General features: G+C 40.7%; 1 protein-coding gene and 1 long non-coding RNA gene across 2 annotated transcripts; both read left to right on the forward strand.

The window, feature by feature from the left end:
* The first annotated feature begins 673 nt into the window (after positions 1–673).
* Positions 674–13,245, forward strand: prrc1 (proline-rich coiled-coil 1). The gene is made up of 9 exons (XM_062412781.1): positions 674–824; positions 2,006–2,146; positions 2,606–2,998; positions 3,526–3,671; positions 4,415–4,517; positions 4,603–4,766; positions 5,995–6,098; positions 8,416–8,518; positions 10,337–13,245. Exons 2-9 carry the CDS (start codon positions 2,050–2,052, stop codon positions 10,544–10,546), a joined length of 1,320 nt encoding a protein of 439 aa, XP_062268765.1. The 5' UTR covers positions 674–824; positions 2,006–2,049; the 3' UTR covers positions 10,547–13,245.
* Positions 13,246–15,627: 2,382 nt separating this feature from the next.
* LOC133974684 (uncharacterized) lies at positions 15,628–22,568 on the forward strand. The gene is made up of 3 exons (XR_009924685.1): positions 15,628–15,858; positions 16,352–16,712; positions 22,321–22,568. It is a non-coding gene; the product is annotated as an uncharacterized LOC133974684 (long non-coding RNA).
* The last annotated feature ends 998 nt before the right edge of the window (positions 22,569–23,566 follow it).

The following is a 23,566-nucleotide window of genomic DNA, read 5'->3' on the forward strand; positions in this document are numbered from 1 at the left end:
AAATGCCTAAACATGTGTAATGTTTTACACATTATTACAAAATGTAATTAAAACAAGGACATACCGATGGTGACAAGATAACTGTTATTCATTTTATAAGAGCTAGAAATAATAAATGGAGCAAGTTATAGAAACAGATTGAACAGACATGTTTGGTATGTGAATCAGAATCAGAATTATTTTTATTGCCATGTATATTTGCATATACAGGAAATTGCCTTCTTGCTTTCAGATTTTTACTGTAGTATAGTTTAAATAAACAAATTTAACTATTTACCCTCCTCTTATTCACATTGGTAACCAGGCACATTACAGCTGTATCATACAGTAGATTGTGATCTACTGGACATTTAACTTAATTTGTACATCTTTTGACTCAAATTTCACCAAATGTGTCCTGTTATCTACCTGCACATGCAGTTCCTTTTTCATGTTAACAGGATTTAGTGGAATAAACATTAATGTTTCATTGCAAATTCTGTCTCTATTTGCAAGTTTCTGACCCTGACCCCCCATATTGATATCTTCTGGAACCATTAGACAAAAAGAGTCCACAATGTTCTTTTATCTCAGTGTAGAAAAAGTTTGGTGGGATAAAAACGATGGCTCAGTTTGACAGTCACTTCCTTGATCTCATTCACAATTAGATATTTAGTGGGAAGGCACCAATCTTTCTTCCAGCCCAGGGCAGAACTTGATAGGACATTCCGTTTGAAATAGAGATCATCCGGGAGACGGTCGCAGACGTGGCATTATGTGACGTCATCAGAGTGGGTCGGTGGGTCGTTGATGGCTGCAGAGAGTCGCGTCAGTGCAGCTAGCAGGTGAGTAGAGAGGAAAATGAGCATATAGCAATGTATATCACAGGCGATGGAAGATAAAGCTATTAAAGGCACTTTATCCATATTTCAATTTTAACGTTGCTTCCGCTGACAGAGAGAGTGTGTGTGTCCACGTGTACAGCTGAGCTGTGAGCTGTGTGGTACAGGAAGCTAACTGTAAAGTGTTACAAACCTAGGCACGGACATGGTCAGCCTACCATGGTTTTAAAGAACTGTACCATACAGATTGGATTAGGTGAAGCCGTTGTGGTGTGTTGTTCTTTTCTACACTGAACAAAGCAGATTTTAGATTAAACAAAGCTTCTGACATTTGAATCAGGAAGCAATGAGTGAGTTGGCAGTGTTGTGTATGTGTTGTCCGTCATGGGGACATGTAGAACAGGACTTTCTACTTGGGATAAATCATCTAAGCAGGAGAGGTGGTGCATATCCTCAGCACTGGAATCAGCCTGAGGGTTCATGGTGCTGGTACTCAATCTGTATCTCTCCCACAGCCTTGTGCCAGTATGAGATAATCATAAGAATAACTGGTGCAGGAGAATGCACAATACAAGGACAGTTCTAGCTGAAGTGAAGCATTGAAGATTTTAATATGAGATTATGCCTTAGGTAAAATAAGGTCAACATGAAGAAAGAACTAACCTTTTTTACTGCTGTCCTGTGTGAGTTCATTTATTGAAGTCACAACAAACCACAGATGCATGGACCCTGGGGCAGTTATTGACTACGTGTTCATTCAGTTATGCAACACTATACAGCTTTTTGCAACCAAAGAGGGTAAATCCTTGAAGTGTTTGTTAGGAAAGCACCGGCTTTAATGTCATATTTAATTTTGTCAAATCAGCTCTGGATATCTGATTGTCTTAACATCTGTGTAACTCACTGTATGGAACATATTGGAATCATTTTGATATAAGGTGACATTAATGCAAAGTATTTTTGTGGCACTAAATACTTACCCTGTGTGATTTAATTCTTGTAACTGATTGTGGCAACACCAAATTCTATATAAACATTGAAGAAACTATTCAATGTAAATCATCTAATTTGCAGTATAGGGTTAATTTTCTGCTTCACAAGGTTTAATGGTTTGATACATTCTTTGGGACTGTGCAGGCTTGAGAACTGATGAACACATCTTAATTCATCTTATCTTATTACAGCTATAATCAGGTTTGAATTGAAGGAATAGGGTATAATAGAGAAGATGATGGAAGAGAGTGGGATTGAGACTACACCTCCTGCCAGTCCTACACCTCCTCTGACTGTGGCTGCCCCAGTCTACGCCCCACCGATGACCATAGGTAAGACATGACCCATCAAGTGTTGCTATTTGAGCACTGCTGCAGCGAGAAACCTGCCGTCCTTTGTCAAGTCATTTGTTGTGTTTCATTTCACATCACTATAAGAGTCAAATTGTTGAGAACAATTTTAGATTGGTAATCCATATCATATTCAATCGTCAAAAGTTGTCATTCTTATATCCCAGAGTATAGAATAGGCTACAAAAACATTGGTTTTAAGAAGGAATCCACCAATATGTATTTCAATATAGAAATATAGATTTTAAGAAGAGGATAATTTGAACTGTTTCTTTTAAGAAAACAAATAATTCACATGGAACTTTAGTTATTGAGAAACAGGACAACTATTCTGATATTTGTGTATATATAATCCAGTTAAAATCCAATCTGGATATGGAACACATTTTATTAACAGGTGTAAATGGAGTGTGTGTCTCAATTTAGTCCTTTTAATTTCAGGTTTGTCCAGCCCTCTCTCCCTCCCAGGCGTCGGCTCCATCTCCATTGGATCCACCTCAGTCTCCACCACTCTCCCTCCTTCCTTCCCTCCCTTCAGCAGCCCGATGACTGCACCCCCCTCACTCTCCTCCCAGTTTCCCCCTCCCTCCACACTCACCTCACCCTTCCCTAGTCACTCACCCTTCCCTCCCTCGACCTCCCCCTATATGCCCCCTATGGCCTCCCCCATCAGACCACTTCATCCCTCAGCTCCAGGTGTGTCAGCCCCTCCCGTAGGTCCCCCCATATCTAGCTTCTCCATGAGTGCAGGATATGATATCACACGCGGTCATGCTGGTCGAACACCACAGACACCGTTGATGCCAACTTTCTCAGGTCCTACTACCATGCCTGGTAAGAGCCACGCCTGTCTGTAACACACTGTTTGTATGGTCAACATGTGGAACTTGGCTCCACTTGTCCGCTCCTTAAGATTGGTATAGCGCAGGGGTTCCAAAACTTTCCAGCCCGCGACCCCCAATATAACGCTGCCAGAGACCCCCACCGACCCTGGATGTGTTATATAATGTTGCGCACAGCCACGCACTATTAGGCCTATGCAAACACGGGCATTAATACAACACTAAAGAACAACAGCCTTACAGCCATGATACTATTTTATAGCAATTTAAGAAATACAATATAACCAGGATACAGGAAGTTTCCCTGTATAAACAGCAGGGCTGAGTGAGCATATGCTGTTAGTATAAAAAAGTGCGCAGGTGCCCCTGTGTCTCACGACCCCCACTTTGGGAACCCTTGGTATAGTGGACCAAAAATCCACAATTATCCAAAATCTACTTCTAACAGCTCTAGATGAAAGTTGATACATTTACATTTATGAGGATTTGTTTTTAGAATTGTCACATCATATGTTCTAGGTGTCGTATCCAATGCCATGGTTCAGCAGCCAGCCATGACAGGGGGACTAAATACTGGATCTCCAATAACTTTTCCAGAGGAGCAGGAAGATCCCAGAGTTTCTGCAGACATAAGCACTGGTGGGGGCATCTGGGGCTTCATCAAGGTAATCCGACTCTAATCAAAGGTGGTTTCAGTAACTTTCCAAATACATCCAGCATCTCTGGCTTGAAGCAGCACCAAGCACAAGATAGCAGCACCAATAAAGAATTACTAATAACTCTGCAGCTCTAGAGTCAGAGGTACAAACTATGGATGAGACAAAAAAGTTAATGAGATGTGTTAATGTGAAATGCATGCATGGGGGGAGAAAGCGAATGATCAAATATTAAATAACAGCCACACATGAAAACCCTTAGTGCAAGCAATACATACTTTTAAAATTTCCATATCTGTTTTTTCAACTGTGACACAATTGAAAAAAGATTCTCACCTGCTGACCTTAAAGGAAAGGGATTTTTACTTTTAAGGGTTCTCTTGTAAAGAGATGCTATAATGGTAAAACTTTTTCTAAATAACCTTATTTTTCATCATACTTGAACACTGGCAAACAGTGCTTACTTCCTATGATTCTTTTTCACCTTAGGCTCTAGTTTACGCCAGGTAATTACATGTATACAGTATTTTCTATACTCTTTTTTTTCAGTAAGAAGAAATTATAAGTTAAATATAATATATGATGTAAAAGCTGAAATATGTAGTTGTCTTACTTTCTTTATTATTTGGTGATTAATTTGATCTTGGATTAATATATACTGTGAAGGTGATTAATTGGCATTAAATTGATTACAGCAAGCTCTGCTCTGCACTCTGACAGTCACTTATTTTGCTTTGTCTGTATGTCCTTAGGGAGTAGCAGGCAACACTGTAGTAAAATCAGTCTTGGACAAAACCAAACACTCTGTGGAGTCCATGATTACCACTCTGGATCCAGGCATGGCTCCATACATCAGTAAGTAATCCTGCTCTCATCATCACTACACTCCTCCATTATGTTAAGACATTTGACTAAAAGTCACTGTATTTTTGCTCAACAGAGTCTGGTGGGGACATTGATATTGTGGTGACTTCAGATAAGGAAATTAATGTAGAGGCAGTCAGAGATGCCTTCCAGGAAGTTTTTGGAATGGCCATGGTCACTGGAGAGCCCGGTCAGTCCAACATTGCCCCACAGCCAGTGGGCTATGCAGCCGGTGTCAAGGTTAGTTCACTGCCAATACTCCAACCTAATGTAGCAGAGCTCTATTTTAGCAGGCTCTTGCTTCATCATACTTCATATTGCAGATCACATCAGTTCAGATCCAAACCTTTTCTTGAACATGGTATAAAGCTCATTATAACTTGCGATCTGATATTCATGGCTTTAACAGTAGCAACAAAGCAATTTTTAGAAATACTTTAAGGGATAATGTTTAGACATAAAGGATTAAACATTTCAGAATAATATCTTAAGTTTTAATGATATATCAGTAAAGTAGGTTGTGCCGAAGAGTAAATGTTGCGTGTTACTCTTCAATTATGTTAATTGGATTACATGATTTCCTGACAGTACCTGCGGTAGCCTGTAGTTTCCTTATTACTTGTAAAGGACATGAGTGTACTATCCTGCAGGGGGTACTGTGTACAAGTGTGGTGTTTATTGCTGTCACCTCTAGGCTCCTCCAGAGGCCCAGGACAGTCACTATGCTGTCTAAAGACAGACTACCACTCTGTATGCCTCACTTTTGAAAATCTTTGTGCTGCACTTTAAGAACGGTCAGGAAGTTATTTTTTGTATTGACAGTAAGCCACTCAAAGATAAAATTCATGCCACATCAGCATTGTAAAAAACTAATCCATAAGTAGAGGTTTCAAGGATGAGGAATTGGTTCTCCAGAACGGTAGTATGTGTACCCTTATATATGAATATATATATATATATTTATTACGTATGAAAGCGTCTGAGCGGAGAGTCTCCTAGTGTGTTCTCCATGTGCGGAAATCAAACTTTGGAGAAAGTCTGAATCCAATTCTGTGAACATCCTCAGGAGTTCATGTCTGAAAAAATTCTATACAACAACTAATCTCCATTTATAAGGAGCTTCCACTGTGTGGAACAATGTATTGTTGGTGATTTATTTTCTTTTTGTTTCAACTTTAGACCTCCACTGGCTGAAAAGTCCAGTGTTATATTTATATTTAGTATTTAGTAGTATACTAATTTAGTAGTTTGTATTTATGTTACTGTGTTACATAGACAAACCATCTTTCATTCTGGTCCTTCCTGTTCTTCAGGACAGAATAGACAGGATGTGGAAGTACCTGACAGTAGTTGTTCCCTCAACCCTCACTTTTCCCAACAAAACAGATTCATTTATTCAGTTCTGAGTAGCAATGAAGTGTCTTTGGTTTCAGTCTTGCATTCGCTCTGTCTGTGTTCATGTGTGCAGGGGGCTCAGGAGCGAATCGACAGCCTACGTCGTGCTGGTGTGATCCATGAAAAACAGCCAGTGGTCTCATTGGAAAGCTTCATCGCTGAACTCTTTCCTGACAAGTAAGAAGAAAATATATAAATGACATTACACACACACACACACACACACACACACACACACACACACACTGACACATTTGCACACTGATGTACAAAAGAGTGGGCATCCACTAACCCAGGGGTAGGCAACCTTTACTATCGAAAGAGCCATTTCGCCCCCTCTTCCCCTAAATTAAATCTGTCTGGAGCCGCACAACATATTTGATAACACAGGTTATAAAGTTATATATATATATAGTTATACAATATATATACCAACTATAGTTTGTTGCATTTATTAAATAATAGAACGACAATAAAAAAAACTGTTGAAATTTAAATGCTATTTTTACCTGTTACAAAATCACCAAACTCTTATGAATTGGAGAACAAAATACATGTGTGGGCCTACTTTGGAATAAATTAAACACAGAACTCAGCTTTTTTTGCTCATCTCCAGCTTGGTACTTTTCAGCAGATGCTTTGTGGTTGCTCTGGAAATATCTTACAACATTACGTTTCTTATTGTTTGCTAATTCCTCGCCACATATCAAACATACATATAGTAAGACAGCATTGGTGGCAGTGAAAGCAAAGTAATCTGTCCACGAAGAATTAAACTCTATTTCCCTCCCAGACTTTTCTTTGCTGGGATCTATCCATGATTAGTTTACCGAGGCCGGGGGTCGGAACTATAGATTAGTGACCTGCAGGGAAGAGCGCCAGGACGTAATAGGATGTGACGCATATTTTAGTTGCTGAAATATTAAAACAAAACGTGAGAGCAGGTCAGACACACACAAACACACATTCACCCGCTCCTGGTATTTCATGATGGCCTGATACGATGATTATTTAAAAAATGAACGTGAACGTGACGTTCACTCTCGTTCATCATATGAAAGAACTGATTCGTTAAGTTCACCGTTCGCGAAAAATATGCGCAACATGCACTGTACAGGGAGCCACTGCAGAGGTGCTGAAGAGCTGCATGGGGCTCCGGAGCCGCAGGTTGCCGACCGCTGCACTAACCAAAGTGTTGGTGGTTCGATCCCATTCCGTGTGCCATAGGGTCCTTATTTTCAACAGTCACACCTTTTGATGCAGCAGTTTTCACAAAATATACATTTACCCACAATACACTTTAAAACAAAAAACAAAAATATTTTTTTAACAGCTTTTGAATTTCTCCATTTTAAATTGGCACAGATGGTGGACTTTATTGATCATTTTACAGTTATCACTAACATAGGTTTACTAAAATATTTGAATGAGGTAATAATTAATTTGTCTATCTATATTAATTGAGTAAATAATAATAAATGCTGTCTTGTCATGCATAAATGTGCACCAATCACAAAATGCATCATCTCCAGGCACAATAAATAGTAAGGTCAAAACCTTAAAACCTAAATTGAAGAAACCCAACAGTTCCCACAAAGTGCAGCACTGATTACTGCAGGGGGAAAAGATCCCTTTCAACAGAACAGACCTCAAGAGCCAGACTCTGTGAGGGCGGCTATCTGCCTCGAACGGTTGGGTGAGTGGAAAAGAGGGGAGAGAAGAGAGAGGGTGGGGGGAGTGGGAGACGGACTATAGTTACAGCTGTGTAACGTTTAACCTTAAAGGTAGCAGTGTCTGCCTCCCAAACCCAAACTGGGAGATGGTTCCACAGGAGAGGAGCCTGGTAGCAGAAGGCACTACTTCCCATTCTACTCTTACAGATTCTAGAAACCACAAGTAATCCTGTATTTAGGGAGCAAAGTGATCTATTGGGATATTATGCTGCTTTGAACGTTTGAATACATAATAGATTTTTGTGGATCTTTATGTGTAAGGAGCAGGATCTGGTATTCTATTCTGAATTTTACAGGGAGCCAATGCAGAGAAGCATCTCTTCTTCTAGTTCCTGTCAGCACTCGTGCTGCAGTATTTTGGATCATCTGGAGGCTTTTCACAGACTTACTGGGACATCCTGATAATACAGAATTACAGTAATCCAGTGCATTTGTTACCTCTAGACTGGAATCCAGTCTAGAGGTAACAAATGCATTGACTAGCTTCTCAGCATCATTTTGAGACAGGATGTTCCTAATTTTCCTGATTTGTGCAGGTGGAAGAAAGCTGTCCTAGAGACTTGTTTTGGGTGTCATCTGCGTAATAATGGAAATGTATGTCAGGTTCTCATAATATTACCCAAAGGAAGCGCATATAAACTGAAAAATGTCGGTCCTAGTAGTAGAAGTAGAACCTTGTGGAACTCCATGACTAACTTTTGTGTGCATGGAGGAGTCATTGTTAATAATTTGTACCTAATCCTTTTCTTTAAAATCTCCAGGTGGTTCGATGTTGGCTGTATGATCTTGGAGGACCCCAGTTACAGCATCCGCATTGAGGTCTTCACTCAGGCAACACCTCTGGCTCTAGCTCATATCCAACAGGTATAAATCAGCAGATGACACGTTCACATGTACTACCCAGTATTATAGAAAATCATTCTTTTCAGTATTAAACATAAACTGTATATAAAGATAGATGACATGACAGCTTCCCAAAAGTGAAGCTGAAGGGTCACTATTGACCAATGATGGCTGGTTGCAGTATAGGTCATGAACCCCACCTCCTCAATGTTGGGGAAAGGGATCTGGGCCAAACTAATAAGTCAAAGTTATCATTTTTTTCGGTCATTTTAGGTAGTTCTTATCACACTGATGTACGTCAATGTGCTCATTTAAAGGGATAGTTCACCGAAAAATGTATTTATTTATTATTTACTCACCACTATGCCTATTGGTGAGTGGATGAAGTGTTTGAGTCCACAAAACACTTTTGGTGTGTCAGGGGTATCGTGTTGAAGCCAAATCCAATACAATTGAAGCACTGTTGATCAATGTTTCAAAAATATTAAAACAAGAGAAAGAAACATCAGCCTCCATACTGCTCCAATGGTATCATCCAAGTGTCCAGAAGCCCCAATATTAATATTTGACTTGAGGCTGCGTCATTTACACCATGTTCACGTTGGTGTGAGCACACTGGAAACGCACACACACTGCACACATGCTACATCCGCTAGCATTGCCACTTTCGGTTGTGGACTTTTAAGCTTGTACAAGGTGTAAATTATGTTATTTCAAGTCTAAAATTTCATGTCGAGGCTTCCGAACACTTGGATGACACCAAACGAGCAGTTGGGGTCATGTAATGTTTTTTTTCTGTTGTTTATTATGTTTGAAAAATGGATCACCGGTACTTCAGTTGTATTGGATTTGGCTGCAACACTTTTTTACCCCAGAGTCTCCCCAAGGGTTTTGTGGACTCCAACACTTCATCCACCCCTCCATCGGCATAGTGGATGTGCATAATAAGTACATTTACATTTTTTGGTTAACAATCCCATTAAGTAGGTTTGGTTTTAAGTAGTTATTTGATGCTATACATTGGGGTGTTTGACAGCTGAGAGACTGAATCGCTATTTACCAAGTGCAGGTATTGGTAGGAACTCAATACTTCAGCTCTATCGTCCGATTGCAACTCTCTCCAAAAAAGCTGTCTCGTGGAAGTGAGCGACTATGCGTTGAGGCAGAGACCTAACATAATCGATTCATGTTTTCTGCTCTGTTCATTGTCTTAGCGATGTGCTGCCGCTGCATAATTATAACCAGCGCTGTTCCAGGATCAGAACAGACGCTCATTAAAAGGTCCGGTCGACGTGTATGTGTCAGAGTCTGTTTCCGCCTCACTTCCCCTCTGACCGGCACTCACTTTACACTTTAACAATAAACAACAGCGCTGATCACAAGTTATTAGGACACGCACAGGACTGACCTTTACTGTGTGTTGGTTTAAGTTTATGAAACACAGGTTTAAACACTGTGTGCAGGCAGTCACCCGCTCCGCACAACATGAGACGTTACGCGCTGCGCACAGTCAGGAGATCAGGGTTAATGTGATGGAACGATCCGGAGTCATGATCCGACATCCTCGATTAATAACTAAATAATATGATTATCAGTTTGTGTGAATAGGGACAGAGACAAGCACACAAACACACAGAGAAACGCACACTCCCGCAGACTGACCCTGCAGTCAGTATCTCATAATTATGAGTTAACCATGTCATAATATATTATACACTTCATAGAGTAAACTTGTTAAGTTCTTTTGAAAAAAAAGCTTAAACCAGCCTGTGTGTTTACACTTTAGAAATGTTTTCAGTATCACTTAATCAGTTTGTTTTTTTTACTCTTCCTGTGCAGGCTCAGTCTCTGACTCCTCCTGACTACAGTCTGCGCTGGTCAGGTTTGATTGTTCCGGTGGGCGAGGTCCTGGAGCGAAGCTTGCCCAACATCAACAGAACAGACTGGCATCAGGCTATGACGGGTATGACCCAAAGCCAGATGATCCGTAGTGCTGCTAAAGCTCTTGCTGGAATCTACAAACAGCAGTTGCCACCCAGGACTGTGTGAGGCTGAATGATTCAACTATTTGTCACAAACTGGAAGATAGATGAAGTCCGCTGGGACAGCTAGCTGATGGGACAGTGAGGTTCCTTGTGTCTCCCCATCAGTCTCCCATCTGTCCTGGGTAAAACCAAATGCACATTTAAAGTCATTAATGTGTGTGCGAAAACATGTTTATTGACATTCCAGCAAGTCACCTGAGTTTTGTGAAAAACTCCATCATATCATTTCTTTCTTGCCAACTCAGAATCTATAGATAACTTCATTATTAACTGATCATTTCTTCATCTCCCTGAGAGATTTTTACACATGTATATTCATATCAACAACCTTAACTGAAAATGTGGCCATATGTAGTTTTCTTGTTTTGTTTAGAATTGCTTAACATTATTGTAGAGACTGTTACATAGACTGTGTCCCAATTGTATTCTATGTACTAGAGACCTAAAGTTCTTCAAAAGATACTTGAACCTTATTTGCCTGAAATTATTTAAAAAAAACAGAGACTCCGAGAAACCCAGAGTGAGAGAGAGACCACCACCAACGTTTTGACCTGAAACATTTGGAAAAACATAAGCCTGCCTGACCCCATTTGATTGAATTATATAATGTGGACCTTACAGATAAAGCCTTTATGTCAGTTGATTTTATGCCTTAGTGATGTATATTCCAATATATCTTTAATGACCATTAATCAATTACCATGGAACACAGGTTTCAGGAGACCTAAGACAGTTTCCCATAAAACTGATGAAAGCACTGGATCACTATCAAGCGATTGTGCTATAAATGGTTCATTGTTTTTGAAGCATTTGATGCAGTACTCCTTCTGTATGAAACGGTTGGTCTAATCAAGGTTGTGATGAAAGAAGGAATAAGAATAGAAAGAAACCGTAGCATCACTTGTAATGATCCTTTGACTGAAGTCTTCATTGCTTGTTACATGATTCACCCCGTTAATAACAACTCCTCACTCTAAAGTCACGGAAGTTCAGTCATTGTGTGTGTCTTCTTATACATACTTAACCGAGTCCATTTTACAAAGTAGTGCACAAAAGTTATTTAGAATCAGTATGTAGTTTGCAATTGGGAAACAACTAGAATGGTCTGATGCTTCATATGATGTCATTCTGTTTTAGATATGTGAAGGGGAAAAAAGCATAGTATCACACACGCATTCATATTGATTCTTGCTTGTTTTACTGCAAAATATTTGCCTGCCATAACTGTTGAGCTGTCTGTATTCATTTAGAAAAAAGCACATTCTGACCACGGACTTGTAGTGGCAGGGATGCAAACTTGCCACCTTTCGGTAAAAACTGCAGTGTCCAATATAAGTTTTGGAAATAGGGGAATAGTGGCTGTATTGACTGCACACATGCCTGATGTTAAAACGGTATTACTGTAGCATTATAATATTTAATTGGCTTACATGACTATAAGTCTGTTAATTAGCAAGGTAGAGTTGTTTTGATGTAGCTAATGTTTGCCATCTAACTCTGTTTGTAATCTTAATTGTTGAAGTATAATATTAATTCACATACTTGTTATCCCAAAATAGACTGGTATGACTTCACTCATATTAGGGCTAACAATAAGTAATAATGCCATTTTATCTTTGAATTGTAACATAAGCTGAGCTCTTAAACCAAAGTGCCAACTTAAAGCTATGGTATAGGTAAAGTTGTTGTTCCAGCATTTGCAGCAACTGCCAAAGCAAACTAAAAAGGAAGACTGCATTTATTTTTAAACAGTCTGAAAGAAAGTGTGACGATGAACGCAATCAACTGCCAAGAAAATAATAGCGAGGCTAAGATTGTCATTACCACAATGTAATTAAACTAGTCGCTTTTAGATTTGTTTTTTAATGTGAGATTAAATAATGAGAACAATGCAGGCTTTCCACCGAAATGGACCTATGATACCTCACATACGTGTGAGCATTTGTTATAGTAGCATTATTCTCGTCACTTGAGAACGGTCAAATGCCAAGCTCACTGAAAACAACAGAAGCTGAATTGAAATTACCATGTGAATGATTTTCTTTAAGTTGTAGTTGTTGTGAAATCAATTGATCAATTTCGTATTTACACACTGTCTTTTAATAACCCTTCTTTTATAGGCCCTCTGTGCATCATCAGCCCTGTTGGTATTAACATCGATTTCTGGTGATCAGATCACAAGTGGTCAACTCTAAGTTCAGGTGGAAATAGACCCAAGACCCATTGAGGCTGCATTTGAAATCCAATCACTCAAACACATTGGGGAGTGGAACACATGTGGCCCCATTATTTTATCCAAGTTAACACAAATGTGTCCTGGACCTCATTGAAGGTCCTTTGAACCAAGAGTGTGTTACACTTCTAGACTTGCTGGAATCATAATTTGGTATTTTTGAACAGATATGATGTAAGTGTGATCTGAACACAAGGGTTCAAACGTTAATACCATGTGTAAACAACGCCATCATCACTGTTTTCACTGCTTATGAGTTTGCATCCCTTCTATCACTACCTTGGGATTTGATCATAAGGTACCATTTATTTTCTACTGCTTCAGGCATTTGGACACTGACAGAAATGGAAGTGACACATATTGTCTGCATAATGTCATTGTGTTTGTTTGGAAAGAGCATCCTTCTCTCTACTTTGTGTCCTCTAAATGTTCCTTTTTACATACATAAAATAAATGTATTTTTACCTGTTTGTATCTGCACACACTGACAGCTTTTGCCGGAGATTACCCTCTTCCGTCACCATCTCACAACTTAATTTCTTGTATTCACGGTGGACACAAAGCTCATGCTTCCAGTGTGCAAAAACATACACTGAGAATGACTGTATAGGCCAAAGAAAAGTCATTCTTCTGATGTGAAATAATCACTTCCAGCTCTAAAAGTTAAAACAGAAAGAGCTGTCTGAGCGTGGTTCATCTGTTCAGCTTCACCACTAACTTGGGAGGTGATGAATAAAATTTGAATCCGCAGAGCTTTAATATAAAGGGGTATTTAGTAATTGAACATCAATGATTCATATTGCCTGAGGTTAGAAACGCTCTGTCTGAAGACGCAGATTCATCCCTGCATTAAGAACATGGTCTGTGGAGGTGTTCTTATGTGCCCCGTCTAACTGGAGCTTGAAACAAACAATCCAAATAAAACCAGACCAACTATGGTGTTGTAGCCGTCTCCTCAGCTCTAATCAAAGTGCTGTCCCACAGAAGTAGGTCAAAAGCTCAAGATATCTTTAAACCAGATCAAAGGATGTAAGGGAGATTTGCTGTGGTCTGACAAAATTGGTCCTTCTCAAATATCAATGCAATGTACCCAGATGTTTGTTAAAAATAAGCTAATTTTATAAAACATACACTGTCACAGAACTTTGTAGTTTTATATCTTCTCGCAGTCGTGCCACATCGTTTCATAAAACCATTCAACTCCATCCATGTGAACAACTGCCATGCCAGTTTGGCTATGTAAGCAAACTTCTGTACTGAGTTAATGACCTGCAAACATTGCTCCAGACACAAGCTTATGTATAGGCAATGCACTTCTATGTGTCCAGCCCTGTTTTCTGTAAATTATTTTTATATACAAACTATTTGTATTACCTAAACGGTTTTATAGAAGATGTTATTGTGTTTACATTTAGAGCATTTTCACATTGTTTGCAGATCATCTTGTTCTGACTATCATGAACAGCTTGCCTTTTTGGGCTGAACATCCTGAAAACTGAGGAGTAGCTGCTATACTCGCTGTATTTGCACAGGAAGTAGATCAGCTGCTCTACTCTTCCTGTGCCAGCACAGGAAGTTGCACCTACCTAAGGAGCTATGATCCGGTTCTGTTCTCTGTACATGACTCACTTTCTCCTGAAGATCGGCCACCAAACAAAACAGGAAAACACCACATCAGACAGTTGTGTCTGAAAAAAACTCATTGTTGCCAACCTGTCCTGCAATCAGCAGTTGTACACCTCCAGTCAGGAAAGGGAAAGAGCCAATCATTGCACAATCCCTAGGCACAAATGTTCCAACTACCAAGGCAACCAGGCATTAGGAGACAGTTTCTTAAACCATTGCATTAAATCATCCATATCATAGTATTCCTTAGAGACCCTGACGATAACCCTATAATACCAAAACATTCATTGTATCTTTGAAACCTAAAATAGATATGTGTGGAGTCTTGCATTGATAAGCTAAACATCACACCAGCTTTACACACTTAGGAAAGATCTTGAAAGATGCGATCTGGGACTTCAGCCAGGGTGCAGCAACTATGATAGAATTAAAAATTAACACTTTGCAATGACAAACATATCCATGTCCATTCTGTCAAATACAAATCTAGGGGATGAATGGACATCATATTGACATGTGCAGACCTCAGGGGCCTGTACTACGAAGCAACTCAACATACCCCGGATATCTTTCCGTTATCTGGCTGAACAAACACAGTCAGGCTAAGTGGTCACACAACACTGGTTATCAACTTGTTAAGTCAATCGCGGCTTTCCTTTAGATACGAGCCTGTGTACGTAAAATGCGCGATGTTTACACCATATGACAAATCACCAACATGGAAAGTGTTCTAGCAGTAGGGTCGCATATTTTACAAACAAGGAGCAAACTATTAAAATTAGAGAAATACGTGAGGACGAAATGCAGGAAGGACAGCTTGTAAAAAATCTCTGATTGTGTGAATGTGTACGTTTTGGAGCCCCCTAGTGGTATTTGGGGGGGGAAATATTACGTGGCAACGACATATAGTGTGGGAACGAGATTAATAACTCTGGGCCATGGGATATGTATCTGTTCTTTAGTAACAGAACCTGGTGAAGTGAACTGACGAGGCCTCTTGGATGAGAAATTAAACGTTTGACCTAATCCCATGATGTAGCCTCTCCTATGAGCTTTAGTTTGACACACACTGGTCTGCATTGACTCTGGTGACACACTGTGGTGGAAACGTTGCAATTACTAACAAATTAAATCATACAGACTTATTTTTGTTCAACACTGTATACGGAAACGAGACTGTGCGCCTTTGGTTCCTTGTTGACAGGATGTGCCTGGTGCAACTGGTAACAGGGAGAGATTGAGATATACTAGGTGTGTAAGCGGCAGGGATTGACTTAACCAACCAGACATTTAAACTTTCCGTATCCTTCCCTTTAAAGACATTGGGCACTACGCAACTTTGTATTGTCATTTTGGTGTGTCAGAGAGAGCGAGAGAGAGGGAGTGAGGGATGAGTGCTGTCACAATTGTGCCAATTGTGTGCTGGCAGTGGAATATATAAAATCATCCAGATAAAGGTAAGGAACTTCTGTTAATGTTCACATCAAACATCCAAGTGGGGTAAAAGGTTCTTTTTGGGATCAGTGTCCACAGATCATATTCCCAAAAGGACCGAGTTCAAAAGTGTATTAGTCACAACATTTTGCGAGTGTGGCCTAGGGGGTAAGGTGGGCGTTCTCCAACATGAAGATTACCGTTTCAAACCCCACTCTTCCCCATCTGCATGCCGAAGTGTCCTTGGCAAGATACTGATGGCTTCTCAAGTCTGCATTGTCGAAGTGGTCTTAGTCCAGGAAAGGACCCTAAATTGCATTTGCAATTTATCTTGCTGACAATCAAACAAATATGATAATGTAAACAGAACCTTCATTGGCAGATGTGATGTGTTATTTCTCACGGGCAGGAACTTTGACTGAATTGTAGAATTAAATGGACTGATTACAAAATGTTGCGGGTGGGTTGCTTTGATATCTGAAATATGTTTGTATGTATTGTTTTACCTCCTCCCAGTCCTGAGACTCTTTACCCTGATGACCTAAAACTATGCCGGTATAAAGCAGCTGTGTCGGGCTGCACTGAGCCGGTGTGATGCACACTGGGCTGATCCGCCCCTTCCTCCCGGCGGAGCCCCGGCGCACCTCAGCTGGCAGTGAGGCAGCACAACCCGGGGATGGATGTTCCTGTCGAACAGCCACACGCACACCAACTACCTTCCTCGGTGGAATCCCGTCATTGTGCCTCTCTGTGTTTCTTCTGCTTGCCACGGAGGCTGCCGACGGTGAGGCGAGGAGCTGAAGGTGGCATGGGCCAAAACTGCCGGTCCTATGTGTAACTCTGGAGATGGATCGGACATCCCGGCGAACACACACAGGTATCATCAGCTGCTGCTCTCTTTCGAGGATGCAGATGAGTGCGTTTGCATGTTAGGATTCAGCTCTGTGTAAGTGTGTGTTCGTGTGTATCCAGAGGTATCTCTGCGACGCTCACTGGTTTGCAGAATGTGGCTGGTGCACAGCAGCATTGTTACTGGCTTTGCACTTGTTGAGTAATGTTGTCCTCTTGACAGAGAGTGTGTCAAGGGAGACGGGTTCATGTGAAAGAGGGTGATGAACTCACATTGTTCTTGTCAGACTGATCCTTGCTGTCAGAGTCACTGCCTCCACTTCTGAGTTTCCATTCACATCCTCTCTATATGTCAGGAGGTTGCAGTTTCTGTGCAGCACTGAATGAAGCTGCTGAGCGACCATGTTGCTGACATGGTACATATACCAGTGGTGTATAAAGTACTTGAAAGCCATACTTGAGTGAATGTACAGATATCTTACCAGAAAGTGACTTCGGTCAAAGTAAAAGTCACCCGACAGAAAATGACTTGAGAAATTGTCTTAAAGTAGCTTATATTAAATGTACTTAAAAGTGCATTTTTCAATATTAAGACATTAAGTACAGTTCAATTATTCACAATTCTTAGTAGTAAAGTCCATGTGTGGAAATAGACGAGTTTGAATTAAAAGTGCAGAGTGCTTTTTATAGTAGGCCAATACAGACACAAAACAACCCAAACTGTTTTAACTCAAGATTTAGTTCAACTGGCTGAAAAATTATAACAACAATATGCATATAATGTATATAATGTATAATTTTACAAATTTTGAACCCTAGGTTATGAGGACGCTCTTGTGTCTGCCTAAGAACATTTATAGACCACAGTAGGGGAGAGCGGGGTAATGTTAGATATTGGGTAATGTGAGACACCCCCTGTATTTAGGCAACGGTACAGGTGGTCATGTGACCATTATGTTTTCAAGCCCCTCCCATTCCCCCCTTGCCATGCAGGAGAAGTTGGTGCTGGGGTTGTGGAAAGTATGTTTTTACACAAAAATTAGTTTTTTGCATGTAAAAGTAAATTTTCTAGCTTTGAACTTAATCAACTGTTGTGTCAAAACAAATTGATTCAGGTAGAAAATTTATATCATACATGTTGGTGAACTTCCAACATATAAAACCATGTGATTGATGCTAACTGAAGATTAGCCTGAATTGCTAAAAGATTTTGTTTTTTCAAAAGTTAGACATGAAGCAAAAGTTAAGTTTAGTCTTAAACATATTTTAGTGTAATATTATATAACATATGTTTTATTTTTAATGTCATAAACATTGTAGAAAAGCCATCATGCCAAGACACTACACCAGGAAGACAACATGGGGCCAAACACCCCTCGCAGAGATGGAGAGTGCAGCCGCTGAGGTCATGCAAGGAAAGAAGCTGGAAGGGATAGAAATATTGACAAGACAACCCTAAAAAAAGTAGAATCAGTAGCCTAGGGTGCAGTAGCTGAGGCAAAGAGAATATTCACAGTTCAATCAATCAATCAATCACAATACTTCTTAAAGTCATGAACATCTTCTAGCTGCTGCTGGAAGCAGCTAAAAGTTTTAGTAGATTTAAGTGTGCGTGAGGCTCGCGTCGTTTTGTCGTATAGTTAAGGCCAAATTATAGTCAATGCACGGACGCACGCATGCACGCAAGACACGCAACACGCCCCTTTCGAGCCCTCTGGCGGCTTGCGTGCGTCCGCCAATTTTTCTAACTATACGACAAAACAACGCGAGCCTCACGCAGCCCGCAAGGCTTGTGATTGGTCGGCTTACTACATCCCGTCCGGAGTCTAGTTTCCGGTTTCATGCCCCACAATACGCGGAAATCACGGAAGATTTAGAAGAACGAATATGGACCAAATAGAAGAGCACTTGGCAGAAGAGATCCAAAGTATGACCACTTGTATAACCCGTCACTGACTGGCCGATTTGTCCGCCAGAAATAGGCTATGAGGAGCCGGAGTGGCGATGTAAATAAACATTCGACGAAGAAGAAGACGTCTCTTCTTTGTGTGTTTTGTTTTCGAAAAAAAACGTTACTCTGCCTAGTGTTCTGGCGGTGAATTGCGTTGCAACACGCGCAACACGTTTAGGAAGCATAAACCAAAACGGATCCGTCGATGCAGCTGCGTGGCCTTCCGTGGTTGCAGTCGCAGGACTATAATTAGGCCTTTAGAAAAATCGACGGACGCACGCAAGACACCAGAGGGCACGAAAGGGGCGTGTTGCGTGTCTTACGTGCATGAGTGCGTCCGTGCAACACGAGTATAATTCGGCCTTAAAGGCCAATGTATGCTTCTCCGTTTTGACGGACACGGACAGATAGGACCGCCTTCTCCAACGTGGAACGTCCTCTCCGGGCCTTTCCGCGGCTCCTCGGAGAGCTTTTCATGCAGCTCTCATTTTTCTAACTACACGTCGAAATGGCGGAGAGCCCACGGATAGCCCTTGGTTGTGATTGGTCCGCTAACGCCAGCATTTCGGAATGGAAACTTCCTGTTCCATTCCCTACATCACAATAAACCTAAATCACAACTACGACTCTATGATTAATGTGACCAGTGTGTTAAGCCAGCGCCGTTGTCCGGCTGACGGTGGCTGCTTAGAGCACTTACGGCATGTGTGTACGGACACATACGGTTATAACGAACTTTCATAACGGGGCTAGCGGGCTAGCCACCATGCTAACTGCGGCGGGAACAGCGCTTACTTTAATCCCACGGCTCTCATGACACTGTTTCTCAAACACCGTCAGGTTAGAAGCAAACACTTGGTAGTAGTTAGTATCGGGTGTCCCTGCTGACTGTGTGTGGAAGCTGGGGGGAAGCTAGCTGCCTCCATGTAGCTTCAAGCTGTTGCAGCTGTTGAATTAGCAACGCAGTTTGGAAACAAGACCGGGGAACTGCTGCGTTAAGACACGATAACATAAGCATTTTGACCCGCTGGTTTCACTTTATTTCAGCAAAAACTGTCGCGTCATCAACATCCCTTTTCTGTTAGTTGCCATCGTTCACTGTGTGTGAGGAGCCGGGAGGACGTAAATAAACCAGCGTGGACTTCTTCTATATACCTCATGAGGTAGGCTTCTCTATGTTCGACTTCCGTTGCGCCATCTACTGTTCTGGGGGTGAATTGTTTTCACAACAAAAAGGCTCGTAGAACTATAAATCAAAAAGCCCCTGCCTTCCCTGTGTGTATTTAAGCCTCTGTCCTTCCCCTTGTCCTCTGTCGGGTTGTCTGTTTTTCAAGCTTTGTTCCATGTTGCGGTTCTCGCTGTGTTCCATGTTGCTGTTTTTCCTGCTGTGTTTTTTGGTGCTGTCCTGTCCTGCGTTCCTGCCATGTCCTGTTCTCCTGAGTCTAGTGTAAGCTTCCTTGTATTTTTGTCTTCTTGTTCTAGTTCATGTATTTTTCAGTGTTTCAATTCCTTTAGTGTTTGTTTTGTGTTTGTAGTTAAAGCCTCTTTTGTATTAAATACACCTTTTGTAGCCTGACGTTGTCAGACTCACAATTCTAGTCAAAATGTGAGTCTGAGACCGCTCCATTGGGCTGTGATTATGGGGCGTGTTTCAACTTACCAGGAAATAAAATTCCTATCGCTCAATTGGATAGATCTACAACCAATCAGAGAAACGTAGTATGCTACGTATGTTAAGCAACGCATTGTGAGTAATTTAATAACGCCGGGTTCATACCGGACGCTGAAGCGATGCCGATCCCATGCTAAAATGTTGTGCTGGTCACACCGGAGGCTGAAACGCCGACCTGCGCTGTTGACAGGTAGGCTTATACCTTCTGCCTACCTGCACAGCGGAATAATAATTCTAGCTGACGTGCGTTTCTTTAGCCACGTGGCGTTATTTATTGCAGAGGTGATCATACATACTGCTCTCCGTGAGAGTCAGGCAACACAGAGAAAGAGGGTGGTAATATCACTCTTATAAAGTGACATATAAAGGTAGTGATGTCATCAGTCACAGGTGACTCTGTCATATGAGGCGCAACAGCGCCTCCTCCTGGACAAATATAGTTACATGCATACATACATTTATTCACTCTCAACATGCGCCAAGGCTGCCTCGCGCCGTGCAGCGATCGTTTCGGCGTTGAGTCTATTTTTTGCGCTTGACTCGAGTGTATCGCACCAGGTCCAGGTACTGAAAAACGATCTTAAACTATATTGATGACATATTTTATATGATATAAATGATCAAATATGCATTCCATACTTTGAAGTCCCCTTCTGTTGTCCTGGAGTTTTAATTTGACCAATGACATTATTAAATGTCCCCCTCTGCCCATCCACTACAGCCACACAAGCAGTGATACAGATAAAAAGAGAGAGAGGGGGGGGGACTACGTATTCTCCACATAGGCTTGAGTGGAGAATACGTAATTTACCCTTGACACCCGACATTTAACGGAGCAAACATTGAGGTTCTTCAACATGGATGACATTAAATTAATAATTGAAGTGGAGAAGTACAGTGAGTTGTATGATCCTCGGAACATGTTGTATAAAGACAACACAAAGAAAGACAAATGTTGGGATGCTGTTGCTTAATCAGCTCTCCAGCAGCAGGCATGTTTGTTGAAAACGAATTCAACCCAAGGGCACTTTGATGACGTGGTTGATTACGTTACTGTTGATCATCTGTCCAATCTGTGACAATCTGATTGGTCCGGATGATTTCGAACCGGGCATAATTTCTCCCCAACGGAGCGACTCCAGACCGAACTTCCCGACCTCAAATGTTGTGGGCGGGGCTAAGTTCGTCTGGCATCCAGGCTACACCTTTTGTTATATACCTCTGCTACTGGGTCCATCTCCTTTCCTCAAGTCGTGACAGAATCAATACAATTATCAAATGTGTTCTTTTAATTGTATTTTTTTTTTTGCCTATACCTTTTTTTTTATAGTTTGGCTTTTTGGTGTTTCCTAATGATTATTTAGCCCTTATCACACTGATATGTGTTTAAGTGTTCATGTTTCAAATAGGTTGTGTTTTAATGACCTTCACCAATCAGATTCTGTTTTTCTGTTTATTATTTAGGATTATGCAAAAACTCCTGGATGGATGTCTCTAAAACCTGTTGAATTCTGGTGTGGATTCAAATAAATGGAGGAATCCAGGCATATACTTTCACTTGCTCTGCAGGGTTTCCCACAGAATTAATCATTTATTTTGGCTGTGGCAGGGCTGCACGTGCATGCATTGATCTAGCTGATCTTAGTATTTAAGTTATGAAATCCAAACTGTGTTCAAACTCCAGATGAGATGCAGTACATGCAGTACATGTTTTTTTTGTTCATGTGTTGCTTTAAGAAGTAAAACATTACTAGTAGTAGTAGATAGTTACATAGAACTTGTAGTAGTACATTTCATTAATCTACTCAATCCACTAATATTACTTTGTACAAAAGTGTACAAAATTCCATTCTATTTAATAGTATCTAAGAACCTTGGTAGATAAGAACAAATCTACCTTATGTCAGTAATTACACTATGTTTTGGTGTTGTTCAAATCATTCATAATTTTTAACTTGAAGAACTTTGTGGTTTCTATGTTAATGAGGATGCTTTGTTCGAATGTCTCCCCAGGCTGTGAAAACCAAGTGAAGGGGCTGGGCTGGAGTGAAGAGGATGCCACAGTGCCTCCTCTGGGATCTTCAGTGCTACTGTCCTGTTCCCACCACACACTTCTTCTGGATGATGGAGGGAGAGCCCTTCACCTCTGCATTCTCCTCTCTGCTCTACTCCGCAGGGGAACACTTTGTTGCTCTCTCCTCCTCCTCGTCTTCCACCTCATCCTCAACAGATTCAGCCATTACTGCCATGTCCCTGGAGCAGAAAACAACTTTTGCCTTGGTTATCTTCCTCTTTGTTTTCCTGCTTATCCTTATTGTCCGATGCTTCCGTATCCTGCTGGACCCATACCGCAGTATGCCAACCTCCACCTGGGCAGATGGCCTTGATGGTCTGGAGAAGGGCCAGTTTGATAATAATCTGGCCTAGGGCTCTATTAAAAAATGCACACATCCAAACACTTTTGCACCCATACACATGCACATACATACATACAGTGTGAGCTATGTTTCTGTGTTAGCCTTCCGTTTATGGAGGCAATCAGTCAGTTGTAAGGTTCTACTCCACACTGCCTTTTTAGGTGTGTACATGCACAAGCTAAATGAACATGGAACAGTTCATAATTAGCATAGTATGGGTGAATGTTTTGCACATTCTACTCTACATGGATCAAATGGTCTAGACACTACCCTGGCTGACTGTGAATATGGGTACCCTGCCTTTTTGATATTAACAACAGTTTCAGTTACAAGGACATTTACCAGAAATGGAAGTCTTGAAACCTGGATTATTTGGAGGTTGTTTAAACATTCTTATAGTATATCAGCCTCAATGCAGTTCGGTCTTGCTTTATTTACATTTTCTCACTACAATTAACCAAATATAGAGATGTTATTGAGACAAATTCATAAATGTAGACAACATGTTTGTCTGGAATGCTAGCTAATGTGCAATCCCAGAATCAACAAAGAATTCCAAATCTTTCCTTCATATTATTTTATCAAATTTTTTATAATCTCAATACTTTTCTTAATTAGCGTCATTAAGTGTAACTTCACTTAATCTAAATGGTTTTATTTCTCTAAATTAATTTGTTTCCAACTAGCACAAATGGTTCTGTCTTTCATTAAATTTCAATGGAATTGTTTCTCCTCAAAATTGCTTTGTGGTCTGAACACACCTTTTATGTATGTTTTTACCTGGGTTGGTATTAGTTCAACGTTTCCATCATAATGCTGATGTGAATTTTGCTACCAATTTT

Source organism: Platichthys flesus, chromosome 19 (assembly GCF_949316205.1).
Source record: "Platichthys flesus chromosome 19, fPlaFle2.1, whole genome shotgun sequence".
Lineage (NCBI taxonomy): Eukaryota > Metazoa > Chordata > Actinopteri > Pleuronectiformes > Pleuronectidae > Platichthys > Platichthys flesus.

What these genes read in the sequence shown, in the direction of transcription:
- prrc1 (XM_062412781.1), top strand. Translation starts at nt 2,050, where the DNA reads ATGATGGAAGAGAGTGGGATTGAGACTACACCTCCTGCCAGTCCTACA. An exon ending in AGGTCCTACTACCATGCCTG is followed by an intron (nt 2,999 to 3,525) that starts GTAAGAGCCACG and finishes CATATGTTCTAG; the next exon opens with GTGTCGTATCCAATGCCATG. An exon ending in CTCTAGCTCATATCCAACAG is followed by an intron (nt 8,519 to 10,336) that starts GTATAAATCAGC and finishes CTTCCTGTGCAG; the next exon opens with GCTCAGTCTCTGACTCCTCC.